This window comes from Siphateles boraxobius, unplaced genomic scaffold (genome assembly GCF_051911475.1).
Source record: "Siphateles boraxobius isolate OS27281-9 unplaced genomic scaffold, OSU_SipBor_1 2, whole genome shotgun sequence".
In the NCBI taxonomy this organism is placed as follows: domain Eukaryota; kingdom Metazoa; phylum Chordata; class Actinopteri; order Cypriniformes; family Leuciscidae; genus Siphateles; species Siphateles boraxobius.
This window is the reverse complement of record NW_027508810.1, coordinates 11,730,625-11,752,841: the sequence shown is the minus strand read 5'-3', so window position 1 is coordinate 11,752,841 and position 22,217 is coordinate 11,730,625. Positions and strand designations below refer to the sequence as shown.

The following is a 22,217-nucleotide window of genomic DNA, read 5'->3' as shown; positions in this document are numbered from 1 at the left end:
AGTGAGAAACAAAGGCCTTCCTGTCAGATAAGCAGACCATCAACTGTTCTCACAGGCACAAGCAATATTCCCCCATTTAACACTTTTCCAGAGCGAATTAAACATTTCAGATAAAGCACTTTCCTCAAGTAGCTAATTAAGTAACAAGATGAGGATTGTTCAGAAGACGCATCACCATAGCTGACACTAAAGGTTTGTGTCTCTTGTCTTGACACTCTTTAGCTGCTCAACCAAGAGGTGTAATAAAATGACGAATGTGTCTGGGATCCTGGCTTACTGACGACTCTGATTAACAGTCTCTTGTGGAGGCTTCTCTTCCCTCCACTCGTGCCTAAAGTTCTTGTGGCCTGGCAACAGGTTAGGAACATATGAACCGGGTTACCTTCTTTTAATAGCCAACTCTGAGGAATGACAGCGCCACCTGGTCAACCCAAACACACCCTCCCACCGAGAGCCACCCCATTCCTCAGTCTTATCAGCTGCCGACCTTGAGATGCAATCATCAATAAACACGCACAAGGCCTAGATATGTTTGAGTGTTCAGATGGCTTCGAGAACATTTGGCATTGTGCGATATCTCCAGCATAATGCCAAGACATATTATCTTTTTCACTTCTAAACTCAGTCAGTGGTAATTACCCTCCTTTTCCCCGCAGGAATCTCAAGGTTCTCAGCTCAGCAGCCCTGTCACGGAAGAAAGTTCTGGGATGGACCTTGACACAGAGACTCTCATAGATGCTGAGAATCTCACCATAGAAAGGTTAGAATGGAGGTGTTAAGTTGCGGTCACCATTACTGTTGTTCAGCTAATTTTTAAGGGCGAAATCCAGTCGTTTCAATAGGAATTCACGCGAATTCAGGAGTTTTGCGTGAGGGCAAAAGATTTCTCAATGCAGATTTTGCTGCAATTTTACTAATGCTGCCACACCTTGAGACCTGAAGCTCACTTTTCAAGTACATGAACACAAATGCTCTAGCTATGTTCAATATCGTGTTGTTGCCTTAAAAAATGTGCCAAACGAATGCATTGTAGCGCTGTTATAGTGAGCATTACCGTAAACTCATCTTTCGTAGTCAGTTTTCTCTTTCAGGTTATTTGCTGTCATGGTGAAATGTCAGATTGAGTAATGTGTGCTGTTAAACTGTTATGTTTAAAGCTAGCTGCCTGAATAATATTTGTAGTGGCATGGGCATTTGAATGGCACAGACATTTCGACTCCTTGAGTTTAGGCACGCAAGAATGTACATTGAGTACGAACAATGAGACCGCACATGTGAAAGCGCTGGCCAGGCATTGCGTTTGTGTACTCACGTGGAGTGTATTTCTGAACAAGCTTCCAAGAATAACATTTTACAAGAAAACATTCAAAATGGTTCTGTTCTTTTAATGGAAAATAATAATAGAAATGCCTAGCTATAAATAGCTTGTAAATTTCAAATTGTGTTCTTGTAAAACTTTTGTAAGCCTGTTACATCTTACATCTGATAAGCTTAGTGTCCTAGTTTCCTTAGTCTGCTTAATTAGCCTTTATAATATGTGTGGGTGTGACTAGTAAAGTTTGGATACACTTTAAACTAGCACTGTATCTCATTCAGCCTGAATTCTCTTTGCTTGTTTTACGCCCCTATTCATAAATATGACTCTTTTTTTTTTTTTTCTTTCTTGCAAGACATTTTAAGAGCATGCATAGTATAGCTCTATAATTGACATGCGTGAAGGGAACATATCACACAGTTTTCATCACCTCACTCAGGAGTTCATAGTCATTTGTTTCCATCTTCACACAGACTGGAGAAGTACCCGGACTACGAGCAGATGGACCAGGCTGATGTTATCACCTGTGTGAGTATATCTGGATACCACTAGGCTTCTGTCTGTTTTCCTACGCTGTGAGACTGAAGCATCTAACTAAACCTATCCAATGACACACAGGAGCCTGGGGACTGTGACCTGAATGCTAATACTGAATCCACTGAGCCTGTCAGCGGCCCTCAGTCTTTGACCAGAAGCGTTTTCTCAGACAGCGAACAAGAAGGTAACTTTCTGTTATGTCTCTATAAAAGATTACAAGGCGCTCTGCATATTAACTGCTAATGTTTCCTGTGGGAACAAATGCTGCAACATAGCCTTGTGCATTCAAATTTAATTCATTAATAAACAGGACACATCATGAAAACGGTGTGCTTTTATGCATCCGTTTATCCGACCAGTGGAAAATGGTGAGGGTTTAGGAAACCTGTTTGAAATCAGTCATTATTTTTACATTTTTACAAATTGTGTTGTACAAACTTCACATTTAAGCTCATATATAAGACTGATAGGATGTGCTAATGAATGTATGCAGTGGCTGAATGTTGACAGTGCCCTTGACTCTGAAATTTTAGAGAATTTAATAGATCACAGAGCTTTAAATGGGGAATGTAAACCATTATTATTCATAAATCACCAACATGCACTGGTTTGTTTTCTCGTGTATGTGTAGATGTACGTGAACCATAAATATGGCTTATGTGGAGTGAATGAATGCTAGTTATGACTCATTTGCATTTCAGCCATAGATCCACAGCATTACGTGTGAGTGTGTATATGTATGTCTCTGTGTGTGAGGCTCATAGCTCACCGCACTCTTCTGTGCTATCTCTCTTTCCGCCCATGCCTGGTCAGCATCATGCCCCATCAATTTCCCACCCATTGACTTCACATGTATGCACCTGCAGAGAGAAGGGAGCGGTAAGTAGCTTCTCCACAGCTCGTCCATCGCCCGCTGCTCTTCTCAGTCACACTCCTTTCACACTTGTTTCGAACCAGAGTTTGACTCCACCCCCTCACCTTTACCCCACAGCTCTCTTCTCACACTGCATTATTTTTACCTCAAACCACAGTACACTTTCAACATCAACCACCAAGTTCCACTTTTAGTACCTATCAGGTGCTAAAATGAAGTGTGTACTACCAAAACTTGTGCACCCAGAACACTTGTGGAAGCGATTTCTTTCAAGACAAGTAGCATTTAGCAGGCCCTGATTGTATAAGTTGACCTTTTATTGTATTATTATACAAAAGTAATTTACTTCAGCAAAATTAGGCCGTATTGACTAGACCCTTTCACACCAAGGATGATAACTATGGAGTTTTAATAATTGTTTTAATTCTGAGAATAGGGAAGTCCACACTCCAACCATAATGATAAACACATAGATGAATGATATCATTGGAATCGCTTTCAGAACAATTTCTTTTCCCCTGCTGATGAACGATAAAAACATTGACAGCCAATCAGAATCTATCCTACTTTAAAGAGCTTGAGCATTCAAAGCAGCAGATGGCATAACTCTTATAATAAACATAACATTGTCATTCGTTGGTTTGGATGTTATCATTATCTTTATAGGTATCATTCTTGGTGTGAACAAGCCTTAACTGTCCAATAACTTTAATTCACTGTACCCCAGATCCCCATTTTCTAACAAACTCTAGCTTTCACACCTACCCAGTTCACAAATACCCCTTTTCCACCAAAAAAGAACGGGTTCGGAACTGGTGCTGGTTCAAAGTTGGTTCGGAGTTGGTTCAATTTGCGAACCTCCTCAGAACCTGTTTGTTTTTCCACTTCTAGAGCGCCCAGCGAACGACGTCGTTACGTCACTGTGTACGTCGCTTTACGTCTCAGCTAGAAACGCTTGCAAGTACTGTACAACATTACTTTGGGATTATCTCTAACTCGTGAACCAAGAAGGCTTTAAAAACAATTGAAATATGTAAGTCTTTTAATCTTTTCCTTTGATATGTAATCTTTTCTGATTAGTTATGTACACCTGTCTTGTCTTTTTTTTCTCTCCGTTTATTTGTTCTATTTTGTGACTGTTTTCTTCTTTGCTTACATAATGTTTTCAATAAAAAATAAAATAAAAAAAAGCTAGAAACGCTTGCGCCAACTTCAAGCATAACAATTACAATGGCGGACTACATCGTGTTTCTGCAAATGTTTCTCCTGGCTTTGCGGTCAGAAAAGATGTTTAGGACACATCTAAACCCGCCCCCAGCCCCCGACATAAAAAGAACGGTTCTCTGGTTCTAGTCCAGCAAAGAGTTGGTGCCGCTTTGGAACCAGTTTTCCTGGCCGAGAACCGGTTCTTTGGCTGTCGAAACACAAAGAACTGGTTCGCGCGCAGGCACCGGCTCCGAACCGGCTCTCAAAACGCTTTGGTGGAAAAGGGGTAAATGACCAAGACTGTGGTCTGCGCTAAAAGTTCAGTGGTGTGAAAACGCCTTCAGTTTGAGTCCCCTCCCCCCAGAACACACACACACACACACACAACCGCCGACTCTGACTAACCATTTGGCTCATCACACGCACCCAGTTGGACCTGCTGACTCCCACTATTTACCATCTGCCATCAGCAAGTGCATCAGCTTTCTCCTAATCAACCACCATGTCAGACATCTATGCAGTGTAAATTTGATCAGCTTTCAAGTTTCCATATCAGGCCCAGGTCCAGTACATTCAATGTGGGCAATGTGACTTCTGCTCTGAGCTGCTCTTCTGTTTCCTTGCATTAAGCACGGTTGCTGATGTAGCAGCAAGTAAGCTCTTTAAATGTTTTGGCTCCAAAATGTGTGTGTGTGAATGTTTGCCAGAGTGGATGACATTTAAACTGTGCACTATTACCCAGAATAGTCACCTGCCAAATAACACAGTGTTTTCCTGCTCGCTCACTATGTATCAGAGCAGCTCACCCATTTAGACCTCAGGTTAATATCACAAAGCAACCTAGGGCTGTTTGTGAACTTCTAAGTCTGTTTTGAAATGTATTTAATTGAAAAACAAACATTGTGATGATGTTGGTTGCATTACAGCGTATGTGTCTGTGTCTTTGGCAGACCCTGTGCCAGTGTTCATGCCATGGCAAGAGGAGATTGATTCAGGGGAGGCCCAACTGTCCCCGCTGGCGGGCCGCATGATGCCCCTGCCTCTAGAAGAGGATGCTCAGCCACTACTGGCCCGGCGGTTCCTGGACTTTGGCCACAGTCAGCGGTTCTTGCAGCAGGACCACGATAGCACCTCCTCCACCAAAACTCTGTCCTGTGGGAGGTGAGCAGAGTAACCACAATCACTTATGAATACTCGGATACACTGACAATCAAACTCATGCTTATGTCATGTCTCACAGGCCTCGCCGTGCCTCCCTCTCTTCCAAAGACAGTCTGAAAGGAGACACTGTCTCCCATCAGCTCACCAAGAAACTCCAGAACCTCAAGAAGAAAATTAAGCACTTTGAGGAACAGTTCGAAAAAGAGAGAAACTACAAGGTTAGAAAGACCTAGTCATACACAAGCAACATCCTAATTAACCTCCCAGAACACACTAGCAACCATATAGCAAAACCCTTCACTTGCTCTCACACTGCTTGCTCTTGACAAGTACCTCCCAAAAGCACATGCATTGTCATACATGAATAATTTCAGAGATTATAGATTAAATTAATTATGCTGTTTGTCATTTGCAGCCCTCTCACGCTGATAAGGCAGCTGATCCAAAGGTGTTGAAGTGGATGACTGATCTTACCAAAATCCGCAAGCAGCTCAAAGGTAAGAGTGGCTGTGTGAGCAGGGGAGCGATTTGGCTGTGGAGTGTGTGATTGTCAGTGTCATACCGTTATTGGGTATACTTGGTCCGGGCCTGCTCCCCTGTCCCCTGTAGGGCAGAGTGGAGAAGTGTGGAGTTGTACTGCATGTCTGTAGAGGCTCAGGGGCTCTCTCTCATGGGACCACCCTCATACTCTACCAGAGACCCCTCCGCTCACTGTGTTGGGCCCCCACACTTCCCATCATCCATTTCCATTTGATGCCCCCCATCAGAGGTGCACTGTCGTATAAAGTCTCTCTTTCTCTTTAACTAAATCCACTCGGATGGCCCGCATCGGCAGGACGACAGCACCTCTTCCCAAAAGGTTCCTTGAGGCACCAGGCCGTGCTTCAATCATACAGATGCCACTCGTCCTCTTCCTCCGTCCCGAACACACCCCATTTTACACTGTCACGCCCCCTCAATGCCTCTAGACAGGCGCCCCACTTCTGTAAGTACATATAAGCAGCAGTAAGTAGACTTCACCACTTGAGTTTGACACTCTCTGCTCTCCTCTCTCTCTCACTGTCTCTCTGACCGTGGTCTCGCAGATGCATTCCCCGTACGGGACGCTCTCAGCCACGTGTCTCAGCTTCTTTAATCATCTAAAGTGTATGTTTATGAGGGTTAACATTTGATAGGTGCTGAGGTTCAAGGGCTCACAGGATGTTCTCAGTCACCGAGCTCCCTGTGCTTCCTCTGCTCCTTTTGAGTACACTGAAAATGAAAAATGGCCGTCTGATATTGTACATGGTGAGGACGTCAGTGCACTACTGGTGGACTTTTTCTCAGATCTTGGTGATGCTGAGTAGGGTTCATCAATGACCTTGTTTTTCTTTCAGTTAGGGTTACCAACTCCACCCTAAATGTCCGCAGCGACCAGCAAACCTTCTAGCCTCCTAAATCTGTCTTTCTCTCTGTGTCTCCTTCTGTTACCCAGATGCCAAACACAAGGCTGAGAGTGAGCTGACTCCACAGACGCGTCCACGCAGTAACACTCTGCCCAAGAGCTTTGGATCCACACTGGATCAGTCGGCTCACGAGGACCCTGTGGAGAGTGAGGCACGGGAACACCGACCCACCCGAGAAGAGACACTGGAGCTCATTCAGCGCTGCATCCAAACCAAAAGAGACGAGGACGGCTGGCCGGAGGACGTCAGAGTGAGTTCTAGCTTCTTCAACTTTAATTAGTAGCTTTGATTTATTTAGAACTCATCGAATCAAAAGTTCTCAAGAAGGTATATTTGTAACATTTAATGGCTGGAATACACTACTTTACTTTTGCACAAAATATTACCCCTGATATAAGGCCCTTTCACACTGCTAATTCACGGCCGCACGATAGGTGAATACATTTTTCCTCATATATGCATCTCTTAGGTATTCCCATTTTGACTTTAACCTCGTCCACTGCACAACATACATCAGTAAATTAAAGATAAACATTGGTACTACACAGAATCATCAAGTGTGATCTAAAGTGGATTTTTCTTTTCTTTATTTTTTTTATTTTTTTATTTATTATACAGGAAAATTTAAGAGCAACAATTTAGTTACAGTAAACGGGCCTGACTCAGTTTAAAAACTGGTTTACAGCAGGTTCCTGTTCTGCAGCAACATAGAACAATAAACACAATTTCAACACATTTAAACAAGACATTATTATTGACTAGACAGATACAAACAAGTAAAACATAAAATACGGAAAAACAAGACTAAAAACAGTACATAAGCAATTAGTGTGTACAAGTATGACTATTAAGAAGAAACAGTTTATATGACTTTTTGAAATATGTGAAGGACGATAATGTTCGAATGTGATAGGGAAAATCATTCCAAATTTTAGTGTAAATATAAAAAAACGACTTCTGACCATAGTTATTTTTGTATGGTGGAACTGGAATAAGTGCCTGTGAGACTGACCTAGTGAGGCGTAGTTGTCTCATATTGTGTGTCGGAAGAAGATCTGTAAGTGCCGGTGAAGAGCTATTTTGAATATGAAAATAAAATGCAATAGCATGACTGTTTACGTAGTTCTGATAAGTCAAAGCATTTGTGCGTGTGAGCGCACTGCAATGATGAGACCATTTTGGAAGGTTACTGTGGATCTTAAGTGCTCTGTAATACAGTCGTGCTATTGGTTCAGTAATGTCCTTAGTGGTAAGACACAAGATTGGAAGACAGTAGGACATTGTTGAGAACGCAAATGCATGTAGATACGTTTCAGAAACCGAAAAAGAGAGATATGGTCTGATTTTGTTATATACATAGAGTTTCTGATTCAACTTTTTTGTTAATTTAGAAATATGTTCCCGATATGTAAGATGTGGATCAAGTAGCACACCAAGGTAGTTGTAGGTCTTTGTGACAACAAGATCTTGGTTTGCAAAAGTAATAAAATCAGTAAAAGAAAGACTTTTTCTGGGTGAATGAAAATACATACATTCCGTTTTCTTTACATTGATGGTCAGATGGTTCATTTTCAACCAATCATGTATCAGGTGAAGGTCAGTTTGTAGTGTGGAATTTATGACATTAGGATTTGAATCAGAGAGGAAAATCGCAGTATCATCAGCGTACAGTAAACATTTTGAGTGTTTGCACACTCGACGAAAATCATTGATGTATAGAAGAAAAAGTAAGGGTCCAAGAATACTGCCTTGTGGAACGCCCATGTCACAAACTAAAGGTTGCGATATGACATGATTAATTTTGACTGTCTGCGACCTGTTCGTCAAATAAGAAGAGAGCATTTCTATCACAGATGAAGACAGTTTAAATTAATTAAGTTTATTTAGTAAGACCTGGTTGTTCACTGTAACGAAAGCTTTACGGAAATCAATAAAAATAGCTCCAGTGATGTGACCTTTATTAAGAGAGTTACATAGTTGCTCAGTGAGGAGTAATAACGCCGACATTGTTGATCTCTTAGCACGAAAACCGTGTTGAAAATCACTGAGCCATTTATTTGTTTCCAGGTAAGAGCTTAGTTGATTATGCACGACTTTTTCCAGCAACTTAGACATTGCTGGAAGTATTGAGATAGGTCTGTAATTTGAAAGAAGAGTGTGATCATCAGATTTAAAAATTGGAGTAATCTGTGCTGTTTTCCAGTCAGTAGGAAAAATAGAAAACCTGATACAAAGATTGGTTAAGTGCAGAAAAAGAGGTATGAGGCTATCAATATCAAGAGCCTTTAAAAATAAGGTATTTAAAACATAAATATCATGGACATGAGAATTTTTTAACAGTTGTAATATTTGTATCACCTCGTTCTGTGAGATCTCAGTAAATGAGAACTGATCAGATGTTGAGAGGAGATCAGGTGAGGACAAGGAGGGAATACCAAAATGCATAGCCAAATCTTTAACAGATGATAAAAAATAATCATTAAAAGCACTTGCAATTTTTTCTGAATCTGAAATAAGAGTACCCCGTATGGAAATTTGAATATTACAATTTTTTTTCTTCTCATTTTCATTATCACCGGTGATGACCTTAAGGGTCTGCCATAGTGTCTTTTGGTTGTTAGCGGATTGAATAATTTGCTGTTGAATATAGACCGCCTTAGCCATACGCAGTTCCAAATTACATTTATTTCTAATTTGTTTAAAATTATTTTTACTCTCAAATGTTTGACTTAACCTATACAATTTAAAAAGAGAGGCCTTTAATTTTAGAAGTTGAAGTATTTCAGAATTTATCCAAGGTAGTTTATTTTTTCTTGGTCGAATCTTGCTGGCAGAGATATATTTATTCTGTATTTTATGTAATTTAGTATGAAATTGCTTTAAAATCTGTTCTGGATCTTCTAGTGAGAGCTCATCACTCCAATCAATAGCCCTAAAATCAGCATTGAATTGTGGTAGTTTTGAGATTGGTATTTTTGGTACAGAATGGGGAGCGTGAGTTTTTGTTTATTTTAAAATTGTTCTAACTGCATAGATAAGCGAATGATCTGAAATAGCCACATCTATGACAACAGACATTGTATATTTTGAAGGCTGATTTGTGAAAAAAAGATCCAGAATAGAGCTGCGTGTTTTACTAATTCTTGTTGGATCCTTAATTAATTGATATAATCCAAGTTTCATAGCAGTAGCTTTTAAAAAATTTGATGAGCTATCATTCCAGTCAAGGTTGATATCACCCAGAATTACGAGCTCCTTCGATGTAACAGATTTAATTATGTCAGAAAGCTGAGATAGATAAAAACTTTCACTGACATTAGGAGGCTTGTAGGTGACAATAATAGTAATTGAATGTAGGCTTGGTCGGTATCCAAATTTTGATACCGTCAAACCTCCTCCCTATTTTACCGGGGTATACGGTATTACCGTGACTAATTAAAAATTATGACATAAGGCTCAGACAGTCACCAAACTGTTGGCTTGTGCCTACACCGTTCAGAAACTGAATACCAGATCGGGCAAAAATAAAAAAAAATCAAGGCCAACCCGTGCACGTTGTCTGATCCCGGCTGACGGCATTAAATGTAATTATGAGCCGGAGTCCTATTTAGACTCGACTATTTTTAATACGTGGGCCGTTATAATATGGTGGCGCCAAATAATTTTTTAACCCAGGTGCTGAAGGGGGGGTAGATATAAATACTATTTATAAATGAGCAAAAATGGGACAATTAATAATATTTTATTATTTTAATTATGACAATTAAAGTATTCATTTTATTAATTAATTTAAATTAACAACCAACAAGCAACAAGTGCATTTGTTAATCTGGTGACACGCGTCCATTGATTTTTATTAATACAACTTTTCTGTCAGTGCTGCGAAGATTAAGTTGACGATCGCCATCTCCTAGTGAACGCGCATATATAGAGAAAAATGCAAATCATGGATTACATAATCAGAAGGTATAGGCTAGCCTTTTTCTTTTCGTTTTGAATTGTTTCGTTTAAAGAAATTGACGATTGATATCTCCGTAGTGAACGCGCCTATAGAGAGAAATGCACATCATGGATTAATCAGAGAGTATGCTATATTTCTTTTCCTTTTGAATTGTTTCGTTTAAAGAAATTGACGAATCGCCATCTCCATAGTGAACGATAGAGAGAAATGCACATCATGGATTACATAATCAGAGAGTAGGCTAGCCTATTTCTTTTCGTTTTTAATAGTTTCGTTTAATGAATTTGATGATCGCCATTTCCGTATGAACGCGCATAGAGAGAAATGCACACCATGGATTAAATAATCAGCGAGTGGCCCATTTCTTTTCGTTTTGAATTGTTTCGTTTAATGAAATTTCAAGCTTTTTTAGATATCTGTCATGTCTGTGAGACATACACTGAGTTTCGGTTAATATATGATGAGATTTCAATGCAAGTGACCGCGGCGCGCCAGCGCACGATCATGTCATGATTATGTTGTCTGCTTTATTTGATTCTTATTCATTAAATCCAGGCAATTGGTTGATAAAAAAATTATTAAAATTAAGATACAATTGATACAAAACGAAATTCACTTTAAAGAAAGGCCTTTTACAAAATGAAACTTAATTAAGTGGTCAATGTCTGACTCCCGATGCATCCCATCTTACTCGTGCTGTTCAGTTTTCATTATCAACGTAAAAAAAAATAACATTATAATATTTTAACAAATATAAACTAATGCGCTTATTTAATGAACTCGGGGCAAAATGCATCCTCGCAGCAGTGAGTGGGTGGTTGTTTCGGAGAGTTTCGGAGAGGTTAGAGGTGTTTCCATCTCTCGCGGTCACCTTTTTTATTGCAACATTTACAAATTGCCTCGTCAGTATTTACCGCCTCTCTCTCTCTCTCTTTCTCCTCCACACTGTCATTTGATGACAACTACATAAGCATTTTTAAGCATTGAATAAATTATATTTATATATTATATATAAGTGCCGGCAATGACAGTATTGAAACTGATACCGTTGCTATTTTAAGACCCCGCGGTATACGACATTACCGTAATACCGCCCAACCCTAATTGCTTGTTGAGGTGTAAAATGTACGACCAGTTTCAATATTTCAGTTTCAGTTTCAACTTTTGATATTAAGTGTGCATATTTCTGACTAACATAGAAAGCCACTCCGCCGCCGGTCTTGCTAATGCGGTCTTTACGATACAATTCATATTTTTCAACTGAAAGAAAAGAATCAGGGATATTGGGAGTGAACCATGATTCAGAAATTGCCATTACAAGTGCTTTTGACTGCGCAAGCAAGATTTTAAATTCGTCTAGTTTTGGAACAAGGCTTCAGGTATTTAGATGGCAGATTTTAAAGCCTCTGGTACTGCAGAGTTGGCTTAAATTTTTTGGACATTTTCTTGGATAAGGTGTTCTTCTTTGTAATTTATCTGTTTTGACTAAAAGACTAGAAGAGGATATTTCAGAAGGTAAAATCGGAAAAGATGAGGGAGTGAAGGTAATCGGAGCTGAAAATCTAGAGTAGGGAGAATAGTCGTGAGTTATAGGTAAAAACATACGCTGTTGCTGTGGTAGCGATACAGCAATAAAAAATCTGCTATAGTTTGCATATGTATATAATCCCTACAAATGCAATATGCCTAGAGTTGTCAAGAAAATATTTGAGTCAGGCCCGGGATTGAGCTCAACTCCGATAAATAGAAGAATAGTTAATAAAAGTCTTGATGTACTTAAAACATAATTGCACTTACTTTCGTTTTCATCAGAGTCATTTGGTTTAAAGTCAGTTACCCACCGGTGAAAAATAATAGTTCGGATGGAGAAAGACAAAGGCTGATGAAAAACTGGTTGGCCAGAATTTTTGAACACAGATATCAGGGCAGGACAGTGTAGATTGTTAACCGGGGGACTAGTCCGTAGTGCAGAAAACTCTGTTTGTACGGGAAACTCCGCTGACGATCGGATACGTGGTAGTTGGGCACACCCGTACAGAGCAACCGCCCCGGGGGGCCAAAAACTATCCATCCCGGAGGCCGCGCGGCACCTCGAGGCAGATCTCAACACAGCGCAGCTCCAGAATCGTCCACAGCCCCCCGTCCTGACTCCAGCATAGCAGGACCTCCAGGCATGGCTCCCCGATGGGCAGCAGCCCAGCTCCTGGAGAACCCCCTCCAGTACAATCGGCAGCGCCGTAAACCATCCATCCAGCCAGCCCAGGCAACCCGGCTCATCCCCTCCCAGGCAGCCGGGCAGGCAACAAGGGAGACCGCGATCAGGAGCAGGGATTCCAACAGTATGCAAGCCCACCATGAGGAGAAAAATCACACCGACAGGACCGCCCAAATAGATGGGCAAAAACCCAGACTTTGATGGAGTTTGCGTTGGTTTGCAAGAAGTTTTTGGAGTCCAGGACTAGTCCTTTGTTTGTTTATTGTCCATGCAAATCGGCCCTGACAGGCAGCCATGTGGCACAATCGGAGCCAGTAGAATGTCAATATCGCAGCATACTTGACAATCAGACCTGCAGACGCCTGAGTTGTCACATATTTGTTGTTTGTTTGCCATAGTATTTCACAGCCACCTGCGACAGCTGCCGCCGCCGCCATATTTTGATTTAATAATGGGCAGATGTGCATTTTTTGTAGTGTTTTATAATAAAGTGAATTAAGCATTTGTCATGTAAGCATTTCTTATTCTTTATTGTTATAAAAATACACAGAGCTGCATAAAAAACACAAACAGAGCATAATTTATTTGGCTTTATTTTTCATCTGTAGAAATGTTTCTCTCAGTTTTTTAAGTGTGGGAACCTATGCAGAACTCAAATGAGGAAATGAACAGCTTCGTCATTCGGAAGGGCAGGAGTTATGATCACATATTATGATTGACAACTCTAGAGCGAATGAGCTCTTAGACTCCTAACAGACATGCGTGGAAGAAAACAGCGCTCTGTATGCCGTTTCAAGCTCTTCAGATCGCATAATTCAACGGAAATTTAATAGAAATGATAATCTGTATAAAGAACATGTGAATAAATCTGTTCTCAGTCACCAATGATAACAAGAACTCAACATTCTGGAATCTTCTGAGTACTTTTCTTCGGTGTTTACACAGGTTATCAAAACTTTTGATCACGCCTGCTGTGAACAGCTTCATAGGGATCTATTGCTGAGTGTAACGCAGTTCATTGTTATGGAAAGGAGGAGGCGGGAACCGGCGACCTTTTTCAAAGATTTTAATATAAAAATAAAACCAATACAAAACGAAAGTAAAGACAATAAAACAAATAAAATCCAGAACTGGCCTCTCTCGATCTCCACTGTCGTCACTCCTCCTTTTATGCTTCCGTTCCTCCGTGAGAGATACAAGACCGGTGCGTCGCGCAGGTGGCGCTCATCAGTAATCAAGCCACCGGCCTCGCGCCACTCTCTCACGGCCCTCGGCCTCGTCCTGCTCGCCACAAAGAGCGCCATCGCATCGTATATTCGTGCTCTTTGATCACACTCAGTGTGAAAGGTTCTTTGCAGCCGAATGCTAGTTGCAGAGAGTCAGAGCTTGTCTACAGATTATGGGCAGCTGGAGTTGACCGATTTCACAGAACATTGAGTAGTGTATGTTTCTTTAACTTCAGACCAGGGTCAGAAATTGATCTTAAAATTAAAAAACAAACATTCATGCACTCAACCGATATCTGTGATTTTGTTTTTAATGGTCAACACTGCAAAAATGGAGCGTAAAAAGAAAAATAAACACTTTTTATTCATTTTCAGATTTTACTTTGACTGCAACAGTCGTAATCTATTTTGGGGCATTTTTTGCCCCAAGCCCCCATTGATTTACTACCCTGCTTCAGACAATGATTTCATACAGTTGGAGAATATCAAACATGTTCGATATTTTCTGTTGATTTTAGAACACATTGTTTTCATTTGTCATGTGTCTCCTGGAAAGGAGTCTGGTAGTGTGCCAGTCGTTTAGTGTATTGATACGGTTTGTAAATAGTTAAAGAAAAAAAACTGAGTATGATGCCTAGCGTTTTAAAATCTGTTCAGATATTAAAAGTTGTGTAGTTTATCCAGTCTTAACATCTAATTTGAGAATTCTGCTTTAATTCTGCTCTCACAGAAAATGACCAAGGAGCAGCTTGCTAGTGAGAAAACTGGACTGCAGAAGAACCTTCTGTACTATGAGGGACTTCATGGGCGCCCAGTAGGTGTCACACACACACACACGCACGCAGGAAGGTTGTCCTAATGTACACAATGTTCTGACAAAAGTCTTCCCTACAGGTGACCCGAGAAGAGCGTTGCACTGTAAAGCCCTTGTATGACAGATATCGTCTTGTCAAGCAGATGCTCACCCGTGTCAGCATCACCCCCATCATAGTAAGACACTGTTCCTCTTTCTCACCACACCCACATTAACCTTTATTACAGACTTTATATATAAATAATATATAATTAGTGTTTGCAATATGAAACCAAGTCTGGAGTGTCTATATATTCTGTATATTCTATTCTATGATTTATACTGAAAGGGGCTGAAATCTGATAGGATAGTGAAATTAAAGCTGATACTGCTTTGCTGTGCTGAAACAGGAACTAGTGTTGTTTTTGGGTTGTATGACATTCATGCGTGTTTGACACAGAGAAAGCAGAATAACCAGGTTCTTCTCTCTCACACAGGCTTCTCCCTCCAGCAAACGCCGCAATCAAATGTTACAGCCCATTATTGAGGGCGAAACTGCTCACTTTTGTGGTGAGATCGAAGAAGAAGAGGAGGAGGAGGGCAGGGGCCAGCAGGAAAATGTAGAGATGCAGAGCGAGAGCTCAGAAATCATCATGGACCCAGTAGCCCAGCCCAGCTCCCAGCAGCCCACTCAGGAGGACGTCCTCAACTCTGGGAAGCTCAATCTCGATCTGCGTCTGTCCAGTTCCAACGCCTCCTCAATGTGAGTGTTGACCAGAAAATCGAAATTGAGTTTTACTTCCTCACTAAACACTCCTTGAACAGTATGGAGGTCAAAAGGAAATGCAGTTTCATCTGAATTGTCCTCAGTCTGGAGTTTCCCAGCAGGACTTTGGTTTAAAGTTTAACCTACATTGGCAGAATTAATGAGAACTTGATTTCTACACCCTTGTTTGTGTATGCGCATGCATGCACATAGTCCCCCAGGTAATCAGGTAGGAGCAGCAATCGGCTCATGCTCTCATTATATAAAAGGTCTATTAAAAGAGCTTGGCAGGTGCCTGGAAATCTGCAGGAGTCAGTGGCCTGAAAGCCTCGAGCTGGATCATGCCGTAATCTGGTATGAAGTAAAACAACTGCTCAGGCAGCCAGATCTAAGTCTAGCATACTGTATTGGGTGCCGCTGAGATCCATGTCACTAACTTTTACCAACCTGAGTTGACCTCAGCTTGTGCGCTTGTCATGCTGTGAAAAGGTTGTTTCCTGTTCAGGAGTGTTTTGAGTACACAGTTTCCTGTTGCTATAGAATCAGGAGAGCTCCATATATAGAAATCCAGCAACTTAACACCACTTGTATCCCACAGGCCTGAGCTCCTGGAACAGCTATGGAAGGCCAGGGCAGAGAAGAAGAAACTGAGGAGGACCATCAGAGAGTTTGAAGATGAATTCTATCAACAGAATGGCAGGTAGGCCTCCCAGTTCATTTCATGTTCTTAAGATCAAACTCACCTAGACAGGAGTGATATACTGACTGAATTGGCAAACCAGTAGAAATGTGTGATGTTTTCAAGCAGGGAACATGAAGTACTTGTCCTAAGGCACATTATTGTCCAGCCTGCTGAGCATCAGCCTCTTATTGTTTACTCTATTGTACTCTCCTACTAGCACCTGTTAAATATTCTTTGAGATGTGGTCAAATTGAGTGAATTACTATAGAAATCATGCCAAAAGATGAACAGTTTTCAGACGTTGGGATCCTGTACTTTATTTATTTATATGTATATATATATATATATATATATATATATATATGTATATATTAGGGCTGACAACGTTAAAGCGTTAGCTGATCCGAGTAATTCAAAATCCTAACACATTAAAATAATTGAACGCAATAAATTAAATACACAGTTCAAACTAAAGAGCTAACAAGATAATTAATGAGAACACAGGTGAATGGGATTGCTGATTACGCAAACAATCTGAGAAATTGGGTCAGATGACAGGTTTAGGGAAAACAGAACCAAAACACATACATGTAACAGTCTCCCCCCTCCTGAAAAGGCACGTCCTCACGCCGTAAATAGTCCAACTGAGAAGGGAGGGTGAGGAACTGGAGAGGGGAGTGACAAAACCAAGTCCTACGAGCCAGGACGAAGCTCTAGGGCGAAGTCGATGGAGGAAGGAGCCAAGTTAGAAACTTGGCAGACAACTCCCTGGGGACGACTGATGGAGAAGGAGCTGTTAAGAGATGGAGACCCAGATGGAGCTGACGAGCCAAAGAGCCCACGTGACTGCTGGCACCGGAGACCAAGGCCATCCGAGGTGGAACCAGGAAACTTGAAGACTGAGGCCGAGCCAGTCGGACTGAGGACGAAAGGCAAAGCTGGGGGAAAGACTGAGCCGAAGGTGCATGCAGGACGATGTCTGACCAAGGCGGAGCCGGTGGGACGAGAGATGATAGTTTCTGGTAGAACCGAGGGAGGGAGAAGCCAAGGCGGAGCCGGTGGGACGAGAGATGATAGTTTCTGGTAGAGCCGAGGGAGGGAGGAGCCAAGGCGGAGCCGGTGGGACGAGAGATAATGGTTTCTGGTAGAGCCGAGGGAGGGAGGAGCCATGGCGGAGCCGGTGGGACGAGAGATGATGGTTTCTGGTAGAGCCGAGGGAGGGAGGAGCCAAGACGGAGCTGGTGGGACGAGAGATGATAGTTTCTGGTAGAGCCGAGGGAGGGAGGAGCCAAGACGGAGCTGGTGGGACGAGAGATGATAGTTTCTGGTAGAGCCGAGGGAGGGAGGAGCCAAGACGGAGCCGGTGGGACGAGAGATGATAGTTTCTGGTAGAGCCGAGGGAGGGAGGAGCCAAGGCGGAGCCGGTGGGACGAGAGATGATGGTTTCTGGTAGAGCCGAGGGAGGGAGGAGCCGAGGCGGAGCCGGTGGGACGAGAGATGATGGTTTCTGGTAGAGCCGAGGGAGGGAGGAGCCAAGGCGGAGCCGGTGGGACGAGAGATGATGGTTTCTGGTAGAGCCGAGGGAGGGAGGAGCCGAGGCGGAGCCGGTGGGACGAGAGATGATGGTTTCTGGTAGAGCCGAGGGAGGGAGGAGCCAAGGCAGAGCCGATGGGTTCCCAGGCGTGAGGCAGAGCCAGGGAATCCCTCCTACTGGGCGGAGCTGCTGTGGTCTTCAGCCAAGCCGATGGTAAACCGAGAATCCTTGTTCATCAGCACCCACTCCACGAATGCGGCGAAGTCTTCCTTAGGACTGTCCCACGTGTGGTCTTCCCCAGGCAGAGCAGCCAAACAGCTGGCAGGTCCATAGAAGGGCTAAAAACAAAGAAAAAAGGGAAGAAAAACAGCGATATAATAAACTGTTTAGGTCCAGTATAATGTCACATGTAGTAATGAGTCGGAGAAATAAAAGAGAGTCTTTTTAATGAAAAAGGAGAGCACTTAGGAGAAACAGTCAAAACTACATATTAACAAATCATAACGGACAGGGAAACGAACTCAAACTGAGGACTTAAATACACAGAGCAAACTAAAGAGCTAACAAGATAATTAACGACAACACGGGTGAACGAGAGGATTAAACAAACTGAGAAACTGGCAGGCACAAGGAAAACAGAACCAAAACGCATGCATGTAACAATTGCGGTGACATACACGAGTTGTACAGTAAGCATGTGTGAGTCTGTTATATTGATGCACAAACAGTCCGTGCATGTGCACTTTCTTGACATTGTATATATCCGCAGATACATTTCAATACATTCACGTTGTTTCCACACACATTCAGGATATTTGTTTTATCTGTGTTTAGTAATCCTGAATGGATCAGTGTACTGTAGTAGGGATATTCAGTCAGGTCAAGGCAGTCGTTTTAGTTTTTTTGGCATCTCCATGCGGTTCGGTATCACAACTTGACTTGTCAAAAATGTAAACACGCTGTACACATACTATAGACTGAATTCTGAAAGGTTTTTTTGTTTTTTTTTATGGGTGCTTTGGTGTGCATACATTGACGAATTGTATGGACTCCTTATATCATTTGGTTATTTGTCGTCCTTTTTGAGTCTCCGAGTGAAAATATGGTTTTGTGAGAATCACTCTTCAATCTGATGGTTTACTTTGCTGAATATATAGCAAATGATGACAAAATGAGCATGTTAAACAAGATAAATGGTGTATGCTTATTTAATCAAGATTTTAAAAAATCACTTTCAACCAAGATTTTGAAGACACTGATTAAACAAAATTTTGCTTATATCGTTTCCCCCGAAACAAATCACAGTGGCACTGGAAAACAGAAAGGAATTTAAAATGTTTTGTTGTTAAGTGTTTTTGTTTTGTTAAACTTTGACTTGTGGAACATATCATTAAGAAACCTACAACAACCAGAGTAATCAGAAACTGCCATGATAGTTTCTGTCTCCTCTGACATTGTTTGCAGTAACAACTGTAACATTTATCTTGTACACTGCATGTAACATATAAAAATGACACTGTAAAATAGTGTTCACTAATTAAAGACTTCTCATTACACAAACAGACAAAGTTTTATTTTGGACAAAAGCATCATGTTAGCTTTGCTCTCAACCAAAATGTTTTTCCCCCCGCAGGAATGCTCAGAAGGAAGATCGCATGCCTATGATGGACGAATACAAGGAGTACAAGCGCATTAAAGCCAAACTGCGGCTTCTGGAGGTCCTCATCAGTAAGCAGGATTCATCCAAGTCCATCTAAAGCGCCCAGTTCCAGGAGCCAATCAGATCAGGCCCAACCAACTTCACATCTTGACTGTGTAGTTCATCAACTTCCACTGTCGTTCCTCCTCACTCAGCCACTGAAGAAGATTAAACCCTTGTACTCTGTCATGTAAAAAATGACATACTGGAAGAATGAAATTCTTTCCGTCTCCTGAGTTTGATATTCAGACTTTTGTTTTTCTTTTACATTGACTGAGCTTTCTCATACTGAGAATCCACAAAGGACTGAGTGATGGCATCAGTATGTGTATGTGGACATCAAGCACTGAACTCTTCCTCAGACCACAGAGATGGTTGTCATATTTCAAACACCCACATCATACTCCTCTCCCTAATTCATGGGGCTCCTTATGCTATTTGAGGGTTTGATTTGGGTTCCGTGTATGTATACTTGTACATATCTATACTATATTGTATGTAGGCATAAATATTTCAGTGTTTTTCTTGATTTAAGACTTATCGGCACAGTGAATTATCAAATAAGGTTTTTCGCCCCCTCACCTTTTGGTTACAAATCGGAGGACTCCTGTATCAAGCTGGTGCTCTTTTTTTTTTTTTTTATGTCATTTGGATCACTTGATCAGACTGACAAAAGCAACTCCAGCTGAATTGTCACACACTCTTCCTGATTCATATGTAAATGACACATCTGTATGTCTTCTCTATTACTGTGGTCACACCTCTAATATACATTTGACTAACGGCTGCTGCAATGAAAGTGAATATATGCCAAACGGACAAACGGTTTTTCAATGTTAGATCACAGTTGTACATGGTAGATCACTTCTGACACTATAGATAGTTTTTTTTTTTATATATGCTAATGTGTCCTTATCAGTTTTTCTCACCTCCTAGACTCATGGTTTGCAAGTGTGTACACATTCAACAAAGCATCCGGTCATAACCAGTAATGCTGCAAGTCAGAAGAACCTCTTCAAACATAACTTCAGACTCTGTATTGGACTTTTTAGGAAGTTTCAGTGTCACCGTGACTCCAGATGTGGCGTATATGCTGTCATAATCATATGTTTGCATATGATGGCTTTCTTCAGCATCACTCTTCAGCATATCATCTGATCTCATCTGTCATGGTCACTTTACAGCTGCCAGCTTAAATCCTGCTGGCATTGAGCTGAACTGATAGGGAACTGCACAACAACTGCGTAATAAAGTCTTATCGAAGAGATAAGGGAGGAGGGATACGGGATTTACATGGGGTTGCTGGGATGGAGAGTGTTGCATGGTTTGAGGGGGTCAGATGGGTGGTTTGTTGTCGAGGTGAGATATGTATCAAGTGTATGATAGTTATGAATGTCAGCTTTCAAAGAGAAGAGGTGATCGTGACAGAAGGAGGTGATGGAGATTATTTGCACAGCATTCTGGGAATGCAGCCTGTTTTTTTTTTTCTTTCTAGTGTTTCTCGATTGTTCAAACACTACTTGCACGTGAAGGCTGGGAGTGCAGGTTCTTATTTGACGCATTCTGCCCCATCTATCACTCACTGTGTGGTGGTGTCCTTTTTTATTACCATTATTTTGTACTGGTTTTTTATTGTCTCGCTTCCTGCAGTTCATCTAAACAGTGTGGTTCCTCTGTAATAGTGAAGCACCTACTTCGTCCTGTTTTGTAAAAGCTTGTCAGTAGTAGGTTTGCATGGCAAAAATTTGTATTTCTATTTTTGTGCCATGAAAATTAAGCAATAAATTAGCATTGAGGCCTGTATCAGTGGAATGAGAGGCCTCTTGTATCCAGTATGTGCATTTTCAATAAACAGCTTGTGAGTATTATTGCCTGCTTGTGTTGATGCCTTTTTTTGTGCCTGTAGGGGTTACAAATATTAGACTAATGCCGCAAAAAACGTCAATATATACCATAATGACACCACAGAAGAAGTCTGTAAAGCTACAATCCAGTCATAGTTTGCACAAGATGTCACACTCTTATAAGGACGCCCACCTGGGCAAAACAAGGCTTTCCTTCATTGCCTGCCAGCCATTTTTTATCAGGTTTGTTCTAAGTACTTTTAAAGGGGTCATGAATTAAGAAATACATTTTTATTAAAATAAATATCCTGCAAGTTTTGGAACTCAAAATTTCCTCGCTTTGAAACCAAGCTCAGAAAATGCCGCCTCAGAAGAAAACCAACGCCTACTTTACGTCATTGCCTCTTTAGCTCCTCCCACCCAAGTCACGTGGGAAGGGACAGGTTTACTCCCGCACAAAACGACAGAGTTTTCTCTGAGGATTCAAAATCAAGATGTTTTGAAGTGCTAAGTTGTGGAAAACTGTCTTTGCATTTCCATCCTTGTGATCCTAACATTAAAAAAGCATGACAATGACAACATGGCAAGTGTTACATTCATACGACACACATTCATACATACATTTTTAACATTTGCGAAGTAAGCTCAAATTCAAATAGCATCTACTAAGACAGTAACGTTACATTTCGGACGCACTGTGTGTCTCATTTAATAATAATTGCGTAGATTATTTTGTATTTGTATGCACAGCAGGAGAACTGCCTTCACGTGCTGTCGGAAATGTCCTACTTCCCACTTCTGAAGTGATCATCGCATTCAAATTTTGACTTGAGAAGGGCGTTCATGTCCAATTTTGTTTAACTAGGGAACTAGTGTTTACGATAATTGGGATAGCATGTGAAGGCAGCATAATTCACAACACGTATGCTCGCCACGTGCAGAGGTCATTTGCCTAAAAC

General features: G+C 41.4%; 1 protein-coding gene across 12 annotated transcripts in view; it reads left to right on the top strand.

Moving 5' to 3' along the window:
• Positions 1 to 21,282, top strand: part of fam13b (family with sequence similarity 13 member B) — a 58,686-nt gene extending 37,404 nt beyond the window's left edge. For 4 of the 12 annotated variants that reach the window (XM_077235930.1, XM_077235929.1, XM_077235931.1 and 1 more), the window contains 13 exons: positions 657 to 760; positions 1,789 to 1,843; positions 1,934 to 2,036; positions 2,666 to 2,731; positions 4,883 to 5,093; positions 5,173 to 5,311; positions 5,509 to 5,590; positions 6,568 to 6,788; positions 14,671 to 14,754; positions 14,835 to 14,930; positions 15,231 to 15,496; positions 16,098 to 16,199; positions 19,349 to 21,282. In XM_077235930.1, coding sequence (XP_077092045.1) covers positions 657 to 760; positions 1,789 to 1,843; positions 1,934 to 2,036; positions 2,666 to 2,731; positions 4,883 to 5,093; positions 5,173 to 5,311; positions 5,509 to 5,590; positions 6,568 to 6,788; positions 14,671 to 14,754; positions 14,835 to 14,930; positions 15,231 to 15,496; positions 16,098 to 16,199; positions 19,349 to 19,472 — 1,653 coding nt within the window. In that variant the 3' untranslated portion in view covers positions 19,473 to 21,282. Of the gene's footprint in view, positions 1 to 656; positions 761 to 1,788; positions 1,844 to 1,933; positions 2,037 to 2,665; positions 2,732 to 4,882; positions 5,094 to 5,172; positions 5,312 to 5,508; positions 5,591 to 5,928; positions 6,079 to 6,567; positions 6,789 to 14,670; positions 14,755 to 14,834; positions 14,931 to 15,230; positions 15,497 to 16,097; positions 16,200 to 19,348 lie in introns of all 12 variants that reach the window. The other 8 variants (XM_077235932.1, XM_077235933.1, XM_077235935.1 and 5 more) reach the window with 3 other exon arrangements.
• The last annotated feature ends 935 nt before the right edge of the window (positions 21,283 to 22,217 follow it).